The 14,454-nt window shown below is 36.6% G+C and overlaps 2 protein-coding genes across 4 annotated transcripts in view; both read right to left on the bottom strand.

The window, feature by feature from the left end:
• The window catches only part of LOC135687303 (ras GTPase-activating-like protein IQGAP1), a 54,601-nt gene that overhangs the window by 14,919 nt on the left and 25,228 nt on the right, over window positions 1-14,454 (bottom strand). For all 3 annotated transcript variants that reach the window (XR_010516182.2, XM_065203833.2, XM_065203832.2), the window contains exons 17-27: window positions 7,496-7,659; window positions 6,984-7,074; window positions 6,155-6,322; window positions 5,253-5,389; window positions 4,238-4,408; window positions 3,844-3,927; window positions 3,195-3,266; window positions 2,478-2,547; window positions 1,875-1,961; window positions 713-834; window positions 12-125 (exon numbers count right to left, since the gene is read on the bottom strand). Coding sequence is in view for 2 of the 3 variants with exons in the window: in XM_065203833.2 (XP_065059905.2) it covers window positions 12-125; window positions 713-834; window positions 1,875-1,961; window positions 2,478-2,547; window positions 3,195-3,266; window positions 3,844-3,927; window positions 4,238-4,408; window positions 5,253-5,389; window positions 6,155-6,322; window positions 6,984-7,074; window positions 7,496-7,659 (1,280 nt within the window). In the remaining variant the exon portion in view is untranslated. The remainder of the gene's footprint in view (window positions 1-11; window positions 126-712; window positions 835-1,874; window positions 1,962-2,477; window positions 2,548-3,194; window positions 3,267-3,843; window positions 3,928-4,237; window positions 4,409-5,252; window positions 5,390-6,154; window positions 6,323-6,983; window positions 7,075-7,495; window positions 7,660-14,454) is intronic.
• Window positions 11,120-12,624, bottom strand: LOC135687308 (uncharacterized). Its single transcript, XM_065203837.2, has one exon. The coding sequence runs from the start codon at window positions 12,621-12,623 to the stop codon at window positions 11,343-11,345; it is 1,281 nt and encodes a 426-aa protein (XP_065059909.2). The 5' UTR covers window position 12,624; the 3' UTR covers window positions 11,120-11,342.

Raw genomic sequence — 14,454 nt, 5'->3', positions numbered from 1 at the left:
AATAACCATACCTCCAGCATCTCTCTTTTTTCTTTACTCAAGGATTTGATTCCAGACGTTGCTTGCGTTGCTTTGGCGATGTCGCCCTTTTCCCTTTTAAGCTTCTTCCCGTGCATTACTACATCCTATGAACACAAAGGCAGCTGATATAAACACAACATGAATACTTTTAAAATGAAGCTTGATAACAAATGTAAGTGCAATTACTGAGAATGTAAATCCTAACCTCCACCCTAACCTCCAAAATATTGAATTTTGAAGCCAAATTTTTGTCTAAAAACACTTCTAGGTTTTACGCTGATCATAAAATTGCGATGTTTTTTTTCTATCCACAAACAATTGAGAAACCACAAAGTGAATGTAAAATGAAAGGCTCATTTGATTATCAAGAGTCGAGGGCAACTTCTAATTACTCGCTGCGCAAAAACCAAACGCCAAGAATAGAGCTTTCAAATTTAACGCCAAAAAACTTTTTCTAGAAATTTTGACTTTTGACCACATAAACTGAATGCACATCATGAAATAACGCTGAAAGGGCAAAGTAAGCAACATCTATTGCAAGTTCTAAACATAGATTTTATCACGTCATCGCCCATCTGTACTTTTAAACATTTGAACAACGCCTCAAAATTAAGAATGTTTTAAAATAAGTGCTTGATATAAAATTTCACTTAAAATCAAATAGATCGTCTTTTAAGGTGAAAAATCTAACCTGCAGGGTAATTCTGTTTTTGACGAGCAATCCAATCTTGATATCCATAGTGTTTAAGTCATTTTCAATTTTAGACAATGACCTGATGTCGGTTACAACCTGGGCCTTCAGGTTTTGCAATTCTGAAAGAGGTATTTATATTTACTGCATTTCAGAAATGGAGATAACAAAACTTTTTTTTTAATCAACTTAAAACAACTACATCGTGTCATCGTGTTTACACTATGAGGGACACTTACAATAAACAATCCATTTAAAAGAATATATACAACAAAACTAAAGGGGGGGGGGGGTAGCTGCTGTTTGGGGTTTCACTCAAAGCGCTGAGTAGTTGAATAACAAAACTTATAATAGCTAATGTTGTCAAAATGAGCTACAAGTCATCAAACTAGACTTAAAATTGTTTAAAATTTAGAACTTAGAACTTGATGTAGTAAGGAAGGATAAACGCATTAATACAACCCCCAACCCCCCAAAAGTGTTTGGGCACTATGCTAATTTCTCAATTTTTATTGACATCATTCTCCCTTTATTCAAAACGAAGTGACCAATGCAAGTTTCAGAGCCTCGCTGCTAAACAATGTAGAGCTTTATGGAAACTTTTAGGGTACGTTTTTCAATAAACAAGGTTCTGAGGAACGTGAACACTGCATAAATATTGTCACAAAACATTAATTCTTCTAAACAACAATGGCTGTTTTCCAAAGTTTTTGGCGTGTTCAGTAAGTTTTAGAGCTTTTTCTCCTTCAGTGACGGAGTTCAACATACTCTGCCTCCCTCGCGGCTATATATAACTGAATGTTTCGTTTTTATACTTTCAATTGATGCTTTTTATTGGCTGACATGCTGTTTTGTAAATGGTCTACACAGGCGTTTCATATCAAATGCCATTAAGGTATGGTAACAGTCTTAAAAAATAAAAGTAACCCAGAGGTTAAACCTATAAATTGTTCGAAGGTCTCTGGCAGTCATTAGCAGAATCTCCAAAGCAGTTTTGAAACTGATAAACATACATAATGTATATTACAGGCTATTACAGTACATCTCCTAGGAAAATCATCAATATTTGAAAATGAAACCAAGCAGTAACTAAAATCATATCAAAGAAATGAGGCTTAGAGAAACTTTAGGTCATGGCAAAAAAACAGATCAGATGACTCACCCAACTCTTCTGAGAAGTCAATATGATCGTTTTCCAGCAAGTGAAGGAACTTTCTAACTGTTCTGGCTGGGGGATCTTTCAGGGCAACTATTAGAATACAAAAAACTTCAATATCAGAACTTAATAGGGACAGTATCTTGTCATTTAGTGAAAGAATGCTTGTGAAGATTTTCAAAGAAAGGCAAGTAAACGAAAGTTTTAAGTATAAATGTGAATCTACTGTCTTATCTTTATTTGGAAAGGGCAATAGACACGAAGGCTTAATAGAAACTTCGGGTTATGCCTTGTAACTTTCCTTTTAAGCGTTAAGTTTCGAGTCTTTGTAACGTTTATGACTTTAGGAGTAACATGCTCACTTAAGAAAATTTTGTATCTAGACGATGGACTCCTTTAAATATACTAGAATTTAGTCGTACTAAAAACTAAAAATATTTGTTCAATTTCTTTGTTTTGGCATATAGAAATATCTACAAATCATAAGCAATATCATTGGTTTGTTATTCCAACAGTTACTTTTAGCACTTACTATGGGCGCCAAAGTTTAAAAGATGAAATAAGAAACAGAAATGTTAATTAGAAGAGACAACACAAGAAGTAGTTTACCCAGCTGTTTGTAGTCATGGTGAGCCATATTTGCTCTAAGAAACGCTTGTATTTTGACGATATCGTTGATCTAGAACGATATCAAAAGGTTTGTACATAGCAGGAATGCAGCAAACGAGAAACTTCGCCCAAAATTCATTCTTATGCTTAAATCAAACATCATGTTAAATAAAAATAATTATTAATAGGGTCACACTGAGTTTCAATGCTTGCTGTATCTCTTAAGATAAGAATCTTTCAAGTTGAATTGAGCGGATTCATAACAAAATGATTTGCTTCTAGTATTGAAATAACTAAACATTAACTAACGAAAACTACTCTTTACCGGTCTGTTTTAAAGTGCTCGATGCTTTAGACACTTAGAAGCATCCTGTTCTATACACCAAATAATGAAAACAAAATCTTAGCAACCGGCACCGACTCTGAATCATTTCTGTTCATGATGCTTAACGGTAGAATACGGGGAAAGACTTAATTATCAAGACCTAAAAATGTTTTATAGAACAGAAACAAATAGGTATTTGTACATCTCTAATGAGGTTCTTAGAGTTAATTTCCACTTGACCAGTCACTTTTTGACCTTAAGACATACAAGTGTCGCCAACTTTTCTAATAATTACTTAAATAAGGTCAATTGTACACATCTGCACTCAAATCAAATCAACAATCGATTAATTATCCAATTAAAAAATTTCATCAGTAACATGTTTTACTTACATGATCTTTAAAGAACTGCAGGCGGGATAAGTATTTCTTGCGTGCAAGATACATTCTGGCAATGCTCTGGATCTAAAATAAAAACATCACACTCGAATTCTCTTTTTCAATGGAAAAAGCACATGTTGCAATGCCTGGAACAGCCTATGCAGCTTTCTCTAAAACTTCTTTTTTTAAGAGAATCCGAGTTTGCAATTTTGTGTGTATGCTTTTTGTAGACCTTTAAGCTATTCATGGCAAAATAACCAATTGGACAGCAACTCTCTCATAATCTTTACTTAAAAGTGCTTAAAACCAAATCAACATCAATACATGAACATTAATTCTGTTGACATAAATGTATAGTCCCCTTTGAAAAGCTAAATGACAATTGCTTCAGTAGCTTAAGAGCGCATAGAACAACGATTAACAACATAACAATTCCAGGTTTTATCAAGGAACACGGAATATCAAAAAATACACACGAACAAAGAATACTTCACACAATCTGATTAGTGCTGTTTAATTTTTTGATATGCATATTAAACGTCATTTTTATAATTATCAATATACTTGTATTCCTTGAAAAAGTTTAAATTGTATATAAGATTTCAGGGAGAGACGTTCATTGCTGCAGTCCCAAAATAGCACATTGAATGTTTAAACATACCTTCAAGATTGCATTCATATCACCTTCTAATTCGTCACGTCGCTGAAGATACTTCCTTCGCTGCGCATGTCCTTTCCAGGCAGCCTGTAAGAAAAACCCAACCCATTCATTTAAAACACAGAGAGCTTACTTAAAACGAATCAGGGTTAAACACAGTTCCTTAAAATGCCATTTTTTCTTCCTACCATTCTATGGGTATTTTAACCAAACCAAACCCACTTTTTAATTCCCCAACGTTTCCAAGTTCTTACCCCAACATTCTTTTCAAGACGTCCCGCTCCTATCATCGCTTAGTACAGAAAAAATATACAATTTGTGATTTGAAGAAAATTTCTACATCAACACCCAATATTGTTTAGCTACAATCAAATGAAAATGTAATCAAATTTCTTACTTGGATTTTAACAGCAGCCGGCTGTTGTTCGTTTAGGAAATGCTTTCTTTCGTTGTAAGCCTTTCTTGCCTGGTGTCCTTTCCACTGGGACTGAATCTTCACCACCGACGGCTCATTTGCTCGCAAGTAAACATCTCTGTCATGATCTGTCGTCAGTTGACTAACAATGGCCTAAATATGTGCAAGCAATTTTTAACTTGAGAATGTAATTTAGAATTTCAAGTTCTTTTATAACCTTATAATCGCAGAACAAGATTTAAGCTCTGGAGAAAAGACGAGCAAGCAAGCACATTATAAAAATTATAAATTTAAATATATACAAATTATTTCACACAATTGAATGCAATCAAAATACAACAAAATAACAGAATACTATCAACCATGAAACGATAGTAAAAATCACACTCAATATAAGGTATAACGAAACAAAATTTACGATAGCCATTCGCATTTTACATTCATAACGAGAACGGCCATTTTACAATCAACCTTTCTCTGGCTAGCTGACGACTCAACAGACCTGTTTCCCTCGCCATGTCCACGATTTAACTTTCAACTTTAAAACAGCATTACAATAGAATGGTTTTTCTAGTTGATAATGTTAGGGAAAGGCTCATGAGCCTATAGCTAGGCCCTAACAAGGGAAAGGGAGAAAGGATTAGGAAGCGAGAGAGGAAAGAACAAGTCATTTATTTTTGTTTTGAATAAAAAGTTGTAAGTGTATGAGAAACAGTAGAGGGGGGAGAGAATTCCAAAGTTCACAATATCTAGGGAGAAAAGAAGAGTTATGGGATTGAGTTCGTGCCTTAGACAGAGAGACTTGGAAAGGGTGAGCACTGGAAAAGTGTCTTGTATTGTGTGTATGTCTCAGGGGACGGGGGTCATAGCTCTGATCTCCTGAGAGCAATGGCCGTGGCACAATCTATCAAAAATGGAGAGATTAGCGACATAGCGCCGATGGTTAAGGCTTCTAACGTAAATTTGAAATAACGTAAATTAAAAAACACCATTCTACCTGAATTTCCTCTCTATTAAGATGACCAATTGCCGGATTGTAGTCGGCAGGCGTCTTCCAACAAGAGTCTTTGGTTAGAACGTTATGGTAATATGTGTACAGTTGAGGAAGTCTATGTTCCGTCCAGCCGTTCCAACCTAGGATAACCAGAAATCTTGTCAAAATCCAGGTTTAAATACAGACTTTTGAAAATACGGTCAGTGCTTGAACGCCAGATTAAACAAATAGCTTACAAGGACTGATTAAGTCTTCCAGAAAACAGGCCTTCCAAACTCGAACCATTTATATCGAAAGCGTTAAAAAAATGAATTAGACCACAGCAATAGGGACGGATAATTTAGGTGATTATCTTGGATTAATTGTATTCTTTTTCCACAAAATATTGGTATTAGCAATAAAATGAGCTAACTGCTCTAGCATTGAAAGACGTCTATTGGCAAAAGCAGTAGGTTTTTCACGATATTCATTATAAGATGCAAGTCACCATTTCATCAATAGAACATCAAGGAATCTTAATCAGAAACATTTTAAGGGAAACGAGACAAACAGTGATCTCTATTCGATTGGGAGATTGGAAAAGTATGTAGGGACATTCCTTCTAGGCAAACATCTAACAGTACCTTTCATCCCTGCCTTTCCCTTCCCTTGCACCGGCAGCATAACCCTTTTATTGCAGGGTGGACAAATGGCAAAGGCAGAGCTTGCATTCTAAATTTCTTTATTTGATCTTCTGCCAAATAGGCATGTTTATAAATCTTTTGGCTACCTAACTGACATATGCAAAGGGAAGCTTTGAGCAACATCAGGCAAGAAGTTGTATAGTACTAAAAAACACGTAACTCGGACATCTCCGCATTAAGTGCTAGAAAAGTAAACATTTTTTGGGGCCTCGTAAAACTTACTTGGGTCATCTTTGCGGTCTTTCGCCTCCTTAAGCCCATCTCTATACTGCTGAGCGCACTCCGGCGTAACGCTCCTCAGCGCAACGTTTTTGTGTTTCAAAGCAAGCAACAAATCAGCACTATCACCTTTGTCTATAGTTTCGTTGATTGTGAGAACACCAAGAGACACTAAAAAAGACGATGAAACCCACAATGAAGATTACAAAAAACTCACGAGCCTTTATCATAAAGGCGGTAGCACACAAAATGCTTGAAAGGTGTACTATTCTTTAAAAACAAGAACGGTAGCGGGGGAGGGAATTCAAAAAGAAATTCTTCACCCTTACAAAATATTCTCCTTAAACATACTTGTTTCGGATAAAACAAAATTATATAGGCTTAAATAAAAAGCGAAAAAAAACACGTTTCAAAATAGTTTACTCTCGATTTTTGCAAATCATGATCGCAAATTATCACATTCTGGGATGGACAGTATCATATCTTAATCATCTACAAGATACCCTCAAGGCATTTGTACCATAGTGTCACAAGAACAAAAAATGACTGGATAAGCAACAAAATCCCTAATCTTCAGCAAGCTGTACAATTCCGATAAAATTGAGCAAACCAATTGATTCACCAATTTGAATTTAACCAGTCAATTGACGCTTGCTTTCTTCGAGACCACAAATCAACTGTCTTGACAACTTTGCCCACACCGTTATGACAAGCCAGTTCCACTGCATCTTCATGTCTATATCTTGGAACCTAACTACAAACGAGTTCTGTTTAACCAGTGTGTTCTCGATAATTTTTGGCACAAATTCTAAATATAAGAAAGATAACTTACATCGTTCTCCATCTTCAGCAATCATATTGGCCTTGTCTACACATTGTTGAATTTCTTCATGCCACAGTTCGACTCCAGCTTCATTTAGGCGCTGCAAACAGTAAGAGCATACTTAAAAACCAATTTCGCTTTAATAGGTAAATCTGGATTGCTCCTAGTAGTTTGCCTAGGCTCAATGCGATCCACAAAGCGTGTTTTGCTCAGTACAAATGTTATCGCGCACTCTGTAGCTAACAAGTTCACAGTAACATTCTATATTTACATATTATGTTACTCAATGCATGAGAATATGGGAGGATTTGAAAGGTAGTATCTAGTGTTGATTTGCCAAAGTGCTTTTTGCGAAACTAGCGTCATCTCAACACATCAAAACTGAAAGTTGGAAAAAGCTCTAAATTTTGCCCTTTTGGAATTTAAATTTAAAGTCTCCAGACAGCATTAGGCTTCGAACAAGAAGAGTATTATAAAATCTTTTGCATCAAATTGTTGGAAAGTTTAAAATGAATGCTTACTTCAGCTTTCTCCTTCTTCGCTTGTCGAAGAATTATTGAGTATAGCTCTGCATTCTTTTGTCTCACATTGTTGAGCTTAGCTGTAGGCAATTGCAAGCATGCCAGAATTACAGCTGGGTCTCCATTCTCTATAGCTTCGTTGATTTTGGATAGTGATGCCAACACTGCAACGAGGAAACAGACATAAGGAAATGTTTCATTAAAAGAAATATCAATTTTGCAGTTACGAATCTTCCTTGAATTAAAGCATTTCTTCGACCCAATATCTTATCAAGATTTTCTTTTCAGGTCATAGGTGCAATACTTTACATTCAAAAAAGATTATTCACAAATTTGGCTAGATAACATCCAGACATTGAGAAGGCCTTAGGAAGACCACTCACCAAAACTCTGGCAACTGACACTGAAATTGAATAATAGCACTGGACATTAACATGAAAACCATTGCAAATCATTTTTCTTGAGACACAAATTTTAAACTTATAAGCAAAAACAACGACTTTTGATCGAACTAGTCATTCAACTAAGCTATTAGAAAAAGATCATATATCTATGACTTTGTATGTAGAGATTCACACCATACCCGCTGCAATTACTCACAACGCCATAGCTAGTTTTTTACTGTCCTGACTACTAGGATAAAAGTCGAGAAACTACTAAGCTAACCAAATTGGCAAAAATATCACAAACTTTAACGATTGTAATAATCAAGAAAAGCAATTAAAAGCTAATTGCAACACTAATTTAACATCATTAACATAAGATAACAGATTGTCTCGAGGACTGGAGGAAAGTCAAACACGGCCAGACTGTTCAGTATGTACAAATGCCTCTCAGTATATAACAGCCAAACTTAGTGAACCAACAAACACTGCATATGTACTTATGATTTTAGGGTTGCAAATGTCGCTATGTATCCTAAAAGCTTTCGCAAATGTGTAGATCAATACCATGTTAAATACACCACCTGATCTATTAAAAATCTTCTGAACGAATGAAAACATGTTTAGCATCCACAGTTACAAAGACGTAATTGATCCGGTGAAGACTTTTCTATTCACCATCCATTCTTCGGTTAAAAATATCCAAAACATATGAATATGGTGGAGACAGTTGTGCATCAATGAGTTCAAATGCTTCTCAAATACGAGTCATCCTGTATTGCACTGTGATAATATAAGACTGAAAGTCAAAAATTTAAAAACTCTTGTTTAGTCTCGATATTGCGATTACTGGGGCTGAAGGCATCCAGAGGCACTAAACACTGTCGAATGTTTGAGAGTAGCTTTGCATGAAGAAATGTCCAATGCTTTTATAGGCAATTTATCACACTCTCCACATGATAACCCCGCGCAGAAAATGGATAAGCAGGAGTTTGATGTTCTCGAACAAAGTCAATGCAGTGGTCCAGACATCCCAGACAAAAGCCACAAAGATCCAAACGAACAAAAATAACGAGACAGGTATGCAGTCGAAGACTCCATGACTGCAATGAATAGATGTCTTTAGTGCAAAGCTAACCGAATCCGACGAAAAAATGGGTTGCTATGCCGAGAAAACCAGCGGACAACAATTTGAAAAAGTAAAAAAAATCATAGTTTAGCGACAATTATTATAATAAGGTTGCAGGTACCATAAATCTACTGAGAGGTAGCAGCACGTATATACCAGACGGAAGAATATCGAAGGAATGAATTCGTTGGTGAATTCAATCAAGTATGCTATAATCATAACAAACATCAGAGGCTCTACTTTGGATGGTAGTAGCCAAAACAAGATACTCTTACTTGCAGACAGATGTATCTGATCGACAGCTTTTACAAAAAAGTGCTGGAAAAAGACAACGAAGCAAACCTTGACAAGAAAGAAAACAAGCCATGCTTAAATAGAAAACTGACAAAATCGTGGTTTTTTTCTGAATTAAAAAATTAGGTATGGAACGTTCCCCAAAGACAGCATGAATCGTGCCTTACTGCAAACAAATAATAAAAAATGGTCAACATTTAACATTGGTCTTTCCTACCAGCCTGCAGCGTGTATAGCTGCTCATACGAAACATGATCTCAATTATATTCGTGATAGAACACAACACACTTTTCCAGTAACGACTCAGGCGACGGATTTGTTTTATTTATCGCAAAACTTTTTACGAGTGTGGTTGGCTCAGTGACTAGGGTTACGGACTACATAGTTTTGGGTTAGAGTCCCTGCCATGACCAAACTCTCACTTAAGCGCGAGGGTAGTCGCTAGCTCCCTGTAATTCCAGGCGTAGGATTGACCAGGTGTTGTTACATCGAGAGGGTGGACCATAACACTTCTTCAGAAGCATATAAAATACCTTCGGAAGCTTAGTAGTAACAATTACAAACTACATTGAAATCATAATTAACGGACACAATAAAACAATTGACACCATCTTATAACGGACACTATCTTACAATGGACAGCATCTAAAAACGGACAGCATTTGATAAATAGAATCACATCCAATTATAGACAAATTATCATTCCCCATTTGAAAAAAATGCAAAATTTCATCAGTCAAGCAATTGTTAAAGCAACGCTTAAACAAAGACTACCTTTTCGCAACGGGAAATAATTTCGGTGCCTGGAATTTCACTGTACATTGTGACAGAACTTTTGGCTGTCATATGTAATTTTACTTTTCGGAAAGATTGAATTACAAGTCGAAAGCGAAGCTCAGCAATTTTCTTGGTGTGCTAACATTCTCTTAACAATTTATCGTAGGGCTATCTTCAAGCGTCTAGATATAGCAAGATTTTCAATTAGTATTTTAAAACTAATGAAGCAGTAAGCGAGCGAGTGGATCATTTTTAAACTCCAATGTTTGAAATATCAAAATGTTTTATCTCATTTCCCAGTTACAAGTTTAAACGATTACTGATATCAAGGAAAAAATAAAAAAAACAAGGGCATTTAAAAGAGTGTTAGTGATTAGGCAGTAAGCGAATGAGAAGTAAAGAGAATGTTTAGGGAGGCAATGAATACAAATCATGGCCTCATTACTAGGTTCAAACACCTTGATGGGCACAGTAACCCGAAACACAATGTACGCAGGTTGGTGACTGTTGTCGATTTATTTTGTAATTTCTTTTTGTTGCTGCTTTTTAGGCAGCACGTTCGAGGTCCACGTGACATTTCTGTTAATGACGTAATAGAAAATATTACCGTCTACTTAGTAACAAATATATATATCCTGAATATAAAAAACTTAGATAGAAGCTTCAGATAAATGACTGCGGCTATAAATAATATATCATAAATCGCAAATCACAATTAATATCAAACAGCTTTATTAGCGCGTATGCTTTATCTATATACAAAGGTTTAACATATAGTTTAATGATCCCATTTAGAATTAGATCTTTGCTTAGCAAACTGTCCGTGGAAGTCTGGTCTAAGAACCTTGGCAAAATCTCTGTACCTGGCAAAACCCGTTCCATTTTCATCTAGCAAACTAAAAAGTTTATTGAGCTGGCTCCCGGACATGGGAATTTCAGCCGTTTGAAGACCTTTCCGGAACTGTTCCTTGGTAATCATCATTTTGCCGCTTTTGTCCATGCGACGAAAGAAATCCATCATCCGAATGCCACGGAACTCAATGTAATCCAAAATTCTTGATACCAAGTCCTAAAGCGAAATACAAATCATCAAAACACTATGGCAAAAAAAACGATTCATAACAGATATGTTTCTCAATATAAAAAAGCTTATAGAGTTGCATTATCTGTAAATTGATTACAGACACTTTGCCCAAATGTACATCTTTATTTCAATTCTAGAGGTTAGCTGTGTTGTATTTCGGCGTTTCCCTCTTTATCTTTTTCAAATAACATATTCTTTATTTAACGAAGAATAATGAAACACAGCAATGTCGTAACTATAAATGCAAGGGGAAATTTTACGTATTTCAAATCGACAAACCTTTTGCTCCTTCTTTCTCTTACGATGGCCTTTTCCTCTTACTCTTGTTCCGAATTGAACGTACACCCCCGGTGTTGTATCAAAAAGATTCTCCAAAGCATCCTCGAATTCTCCAGTAACAGGGATATCATCAAGGTACAATTCTTCTAACACTGTTACATCACTCCCAGTAATTCCGTCCACGATCATCTTTGCGCCAGCACTCTGAAGGGGGTTCCAGCCCACTTTCAATACTCTGAGCACAGTGTTCTTTTCTAAACCAACAGCTATATTCTGGGCTGTCTCACTTGAAAGTCTGTTGTGTGAAATATCCAACTCTTTCAATGTCGTATTTCTTTTAAGAAGGCTTTCAATGGCATTTGCAGCGTAAACATCAAGACCGTTGAAACTAAGATCTACAGAGCGCAGAGTGTCGTTTGCTTCAATGGCTTCAAGCAGTTGAACTGCGCCTTTTCTGCGTATGAAATTCCCACCAAGATTCAAATAAAACAATCCTCCATTGGCTTGAACTGCAGCCGCCAAAATTGCACCACCGTCGCTGCCGATATCATTGGTACCTAAGTCTAATACACGCAGCGTTGAATTCTCCTTCAGTGCATTTGCAATAGATCTAACTGTCTTATCGTTTATCTTATTCGATGCTAAACTCAATTCTTGCAAATATTTGTTATTATTTAACATTGAACAAAGAGCTTCAATCCCTTGCTTTCCAATGGAATTCATGGACATATCTACGACAGTCAAAAAGAAATTTTCCTGCAACAATTCAGCTATTGCGATAGCTCCCTCTGTTTCTACCCCATTGTCACTGATGTTAAGCAGAGTGGTAGTGGTGTTTTGTTTCATAGTTTTGGCAACTGCTCTGCATCCTTTAGGCCCGATGTTATAATGAGAAATATCGATTTCGTCTTTGAAAATACTACGTACAAAAGAACTGCACGGGACAACACAGAACTCTCGGCAATGGACCGCATACAACTGCTGCAAGTTCAGCAAGGGTTGGACTCTTGGTGGAAAATCTTCTTCCAAGTCGGTATCAAAACTGTCGGACAAACAGCTGTACGCACTCGGCGCTCGTTGGTCGTACTTTATGCCGTCTCTTCCCAATGACGGTTTAGTCGACTCAGATTCGACAATGTATCGCACGACATCCGTATCGTTACTTTGGGAGTCGTAATCCATTTTTTGGTATGATTAGTTGAAAACGTGATAAAAATCCAAGAAAAGCAGTCTTGCCTACTAAATATGTTACCGTATTCTTGGATGCTTAGTAAAATAAGCATATACACTTTACACCAAGGCAACCAGTGCTAGTGTCAGATTTACGATTCTTTGCGGGTGTTCGTATCCAGAAAGTGAATACATTTAATTGCCGTTATCACTGTTACTAAGATGCGACTATCTTTGATGTATGTATAGAAATCCCACATCTTCATAATGTAGGTTCTCCATTGTTGATTATACTATATCGAGGTTTTGATCAAATTGAAGACGAAGCTTGAAGACGAACCCAAGCCTCACAACATTGAGTTAAAACCCTGTTATTAGGAATGTTCCTATAGGTGCCCTAAACCCACCTGATCGCGAGCATGTTATGTTTACAGACTCTTGCAAAAGTACCCTGATAAATATCAGCTCCAATTGCCAGAGCCAGCTTTTCAAACAATCCACTGCTAAAACGTGGACTTATTACGGCGTGCTATCGATACGCTACTCAACATAAGCAAAGCGTGGTAAAGATGTTGTTACGTCACAATGTGAACATTCGAAACAGTCGCTTTGCCATAACGAGTGGTTTGTAGATTGGGCAGTTCTCCTTCCAATTGAGAATAGAAATCAAATAGGCTACAATGTCGGTTATATGCTCATCAGGGCTAGTCAACAAATTCCTTTAGCTGATTCTTTGGGAAGCAATCTGTACCGAGGTGAATGCTCAGAAGTCAGTCGTAGGGCATTTAGATTTCACAATACAACAGCATCTTAACAAAATATTTAAAATGTATTTGAACTTGCATTTTACGAAAACCCGTCTCCACTCATCAAAAGGGTAAATACACACGAACGCGAGACTCGGTATACAGGAGATTCAGAGTGATGAGATAAATAAGAAATTCTTCATATCTGAAATTCCTTACATAAACATCTGCAGCTCTTCAAAGTTTAAGAAAACTTTGCTCGGTGCAATCTACTGATGAGTCAAGAGTTTGCGAAAATCAAGATGATTCTCACTTCAAGATAACTGCAGGTCCCAAGCATTTCAAAGTGCGAACGTAATGGTTCAGGAAACTAGTAAATATTAAGCTTTATTCTACCTGTCTTAAAAGGCGTAAAAACATTTAAAATTATTAAAACAAAGCCGAACACTGAATGTTGAATGAGCGGCCTATTCTTGCCTGACGGTATTTTGACAGGCCTAAAGGGCATGCCGATCAAATGTCTTATTCAAGTTAGGTAAGCATAATATGAAAATAATTGATAAGTCATTAATTATGGAGACCAGAACACGATTTATTCTAATTGGAAACTGCCAGAACAGAATTGGATAAATGACATCGCCTACTAATTGCTGGATCCTTTAAGGAGTAGACCGTCAGTTGAAGCAGGAATTAGTGGAAAAAGCATTAATGAGACAGCAGCGGATGGCAATTACCTCTTAAATTGCCGGTGAGATTTAAAATGACGCAGTAAAGACTTTTTGTGAGTTAGCGTTCAAACTGCTAGATACGGAGAGGCAAGGGCATTACAAGCACTCAACATTTTGCGGGACACTGTGAAGTTTCTACCGAATATAAGAAATCCAACTCGAATCCTTTCACATTCCAAACTGTATGCTTCACATCTAGTTGAGGGTACATACTCACATCGAGTCACTACAATATGTCTAAAAGTGATTTTTGCAAGGAAATGAAGTTGCAGAAGAGGTTTTACTACACAAGGACCACGAGATCACATTAGAGGTGTGGGTTGGGGTGTTGTTGGGTGGTTGTGGGTGATGACTTGAATTTTAGTTAAT

This window comes from Rhopilema esculentum, chromosome 20 (genome assembly GCF_057945365.1).
Source record: "Rhopilema esculentum isolate cy_ngs chromosome 20, ASM5794536v1, whole genome shotgun sequence".
Lineage (NCBI taxonomy): Eukaryota > Metazoa > Cnidaria > Scyphozoa > Rhizostomeae > Rhizostomatidae > Rhopilema > Rhopilema esculentum.
The sequence above is the reverse complement of the archived record's forward strand: the minus strand, read 5'-3'. Positions and strand labels throughout refer to the sequence as shown.

Excerpts from the sequence above, each read along its gene's own strand:
- LOC135687308 (XM_065203837.2), bottom strand. The coding sequence starts at position 12,623 with ATGGATTACGACTCCCAAAGTAACGATACGGATGTCGTGCGATACATT.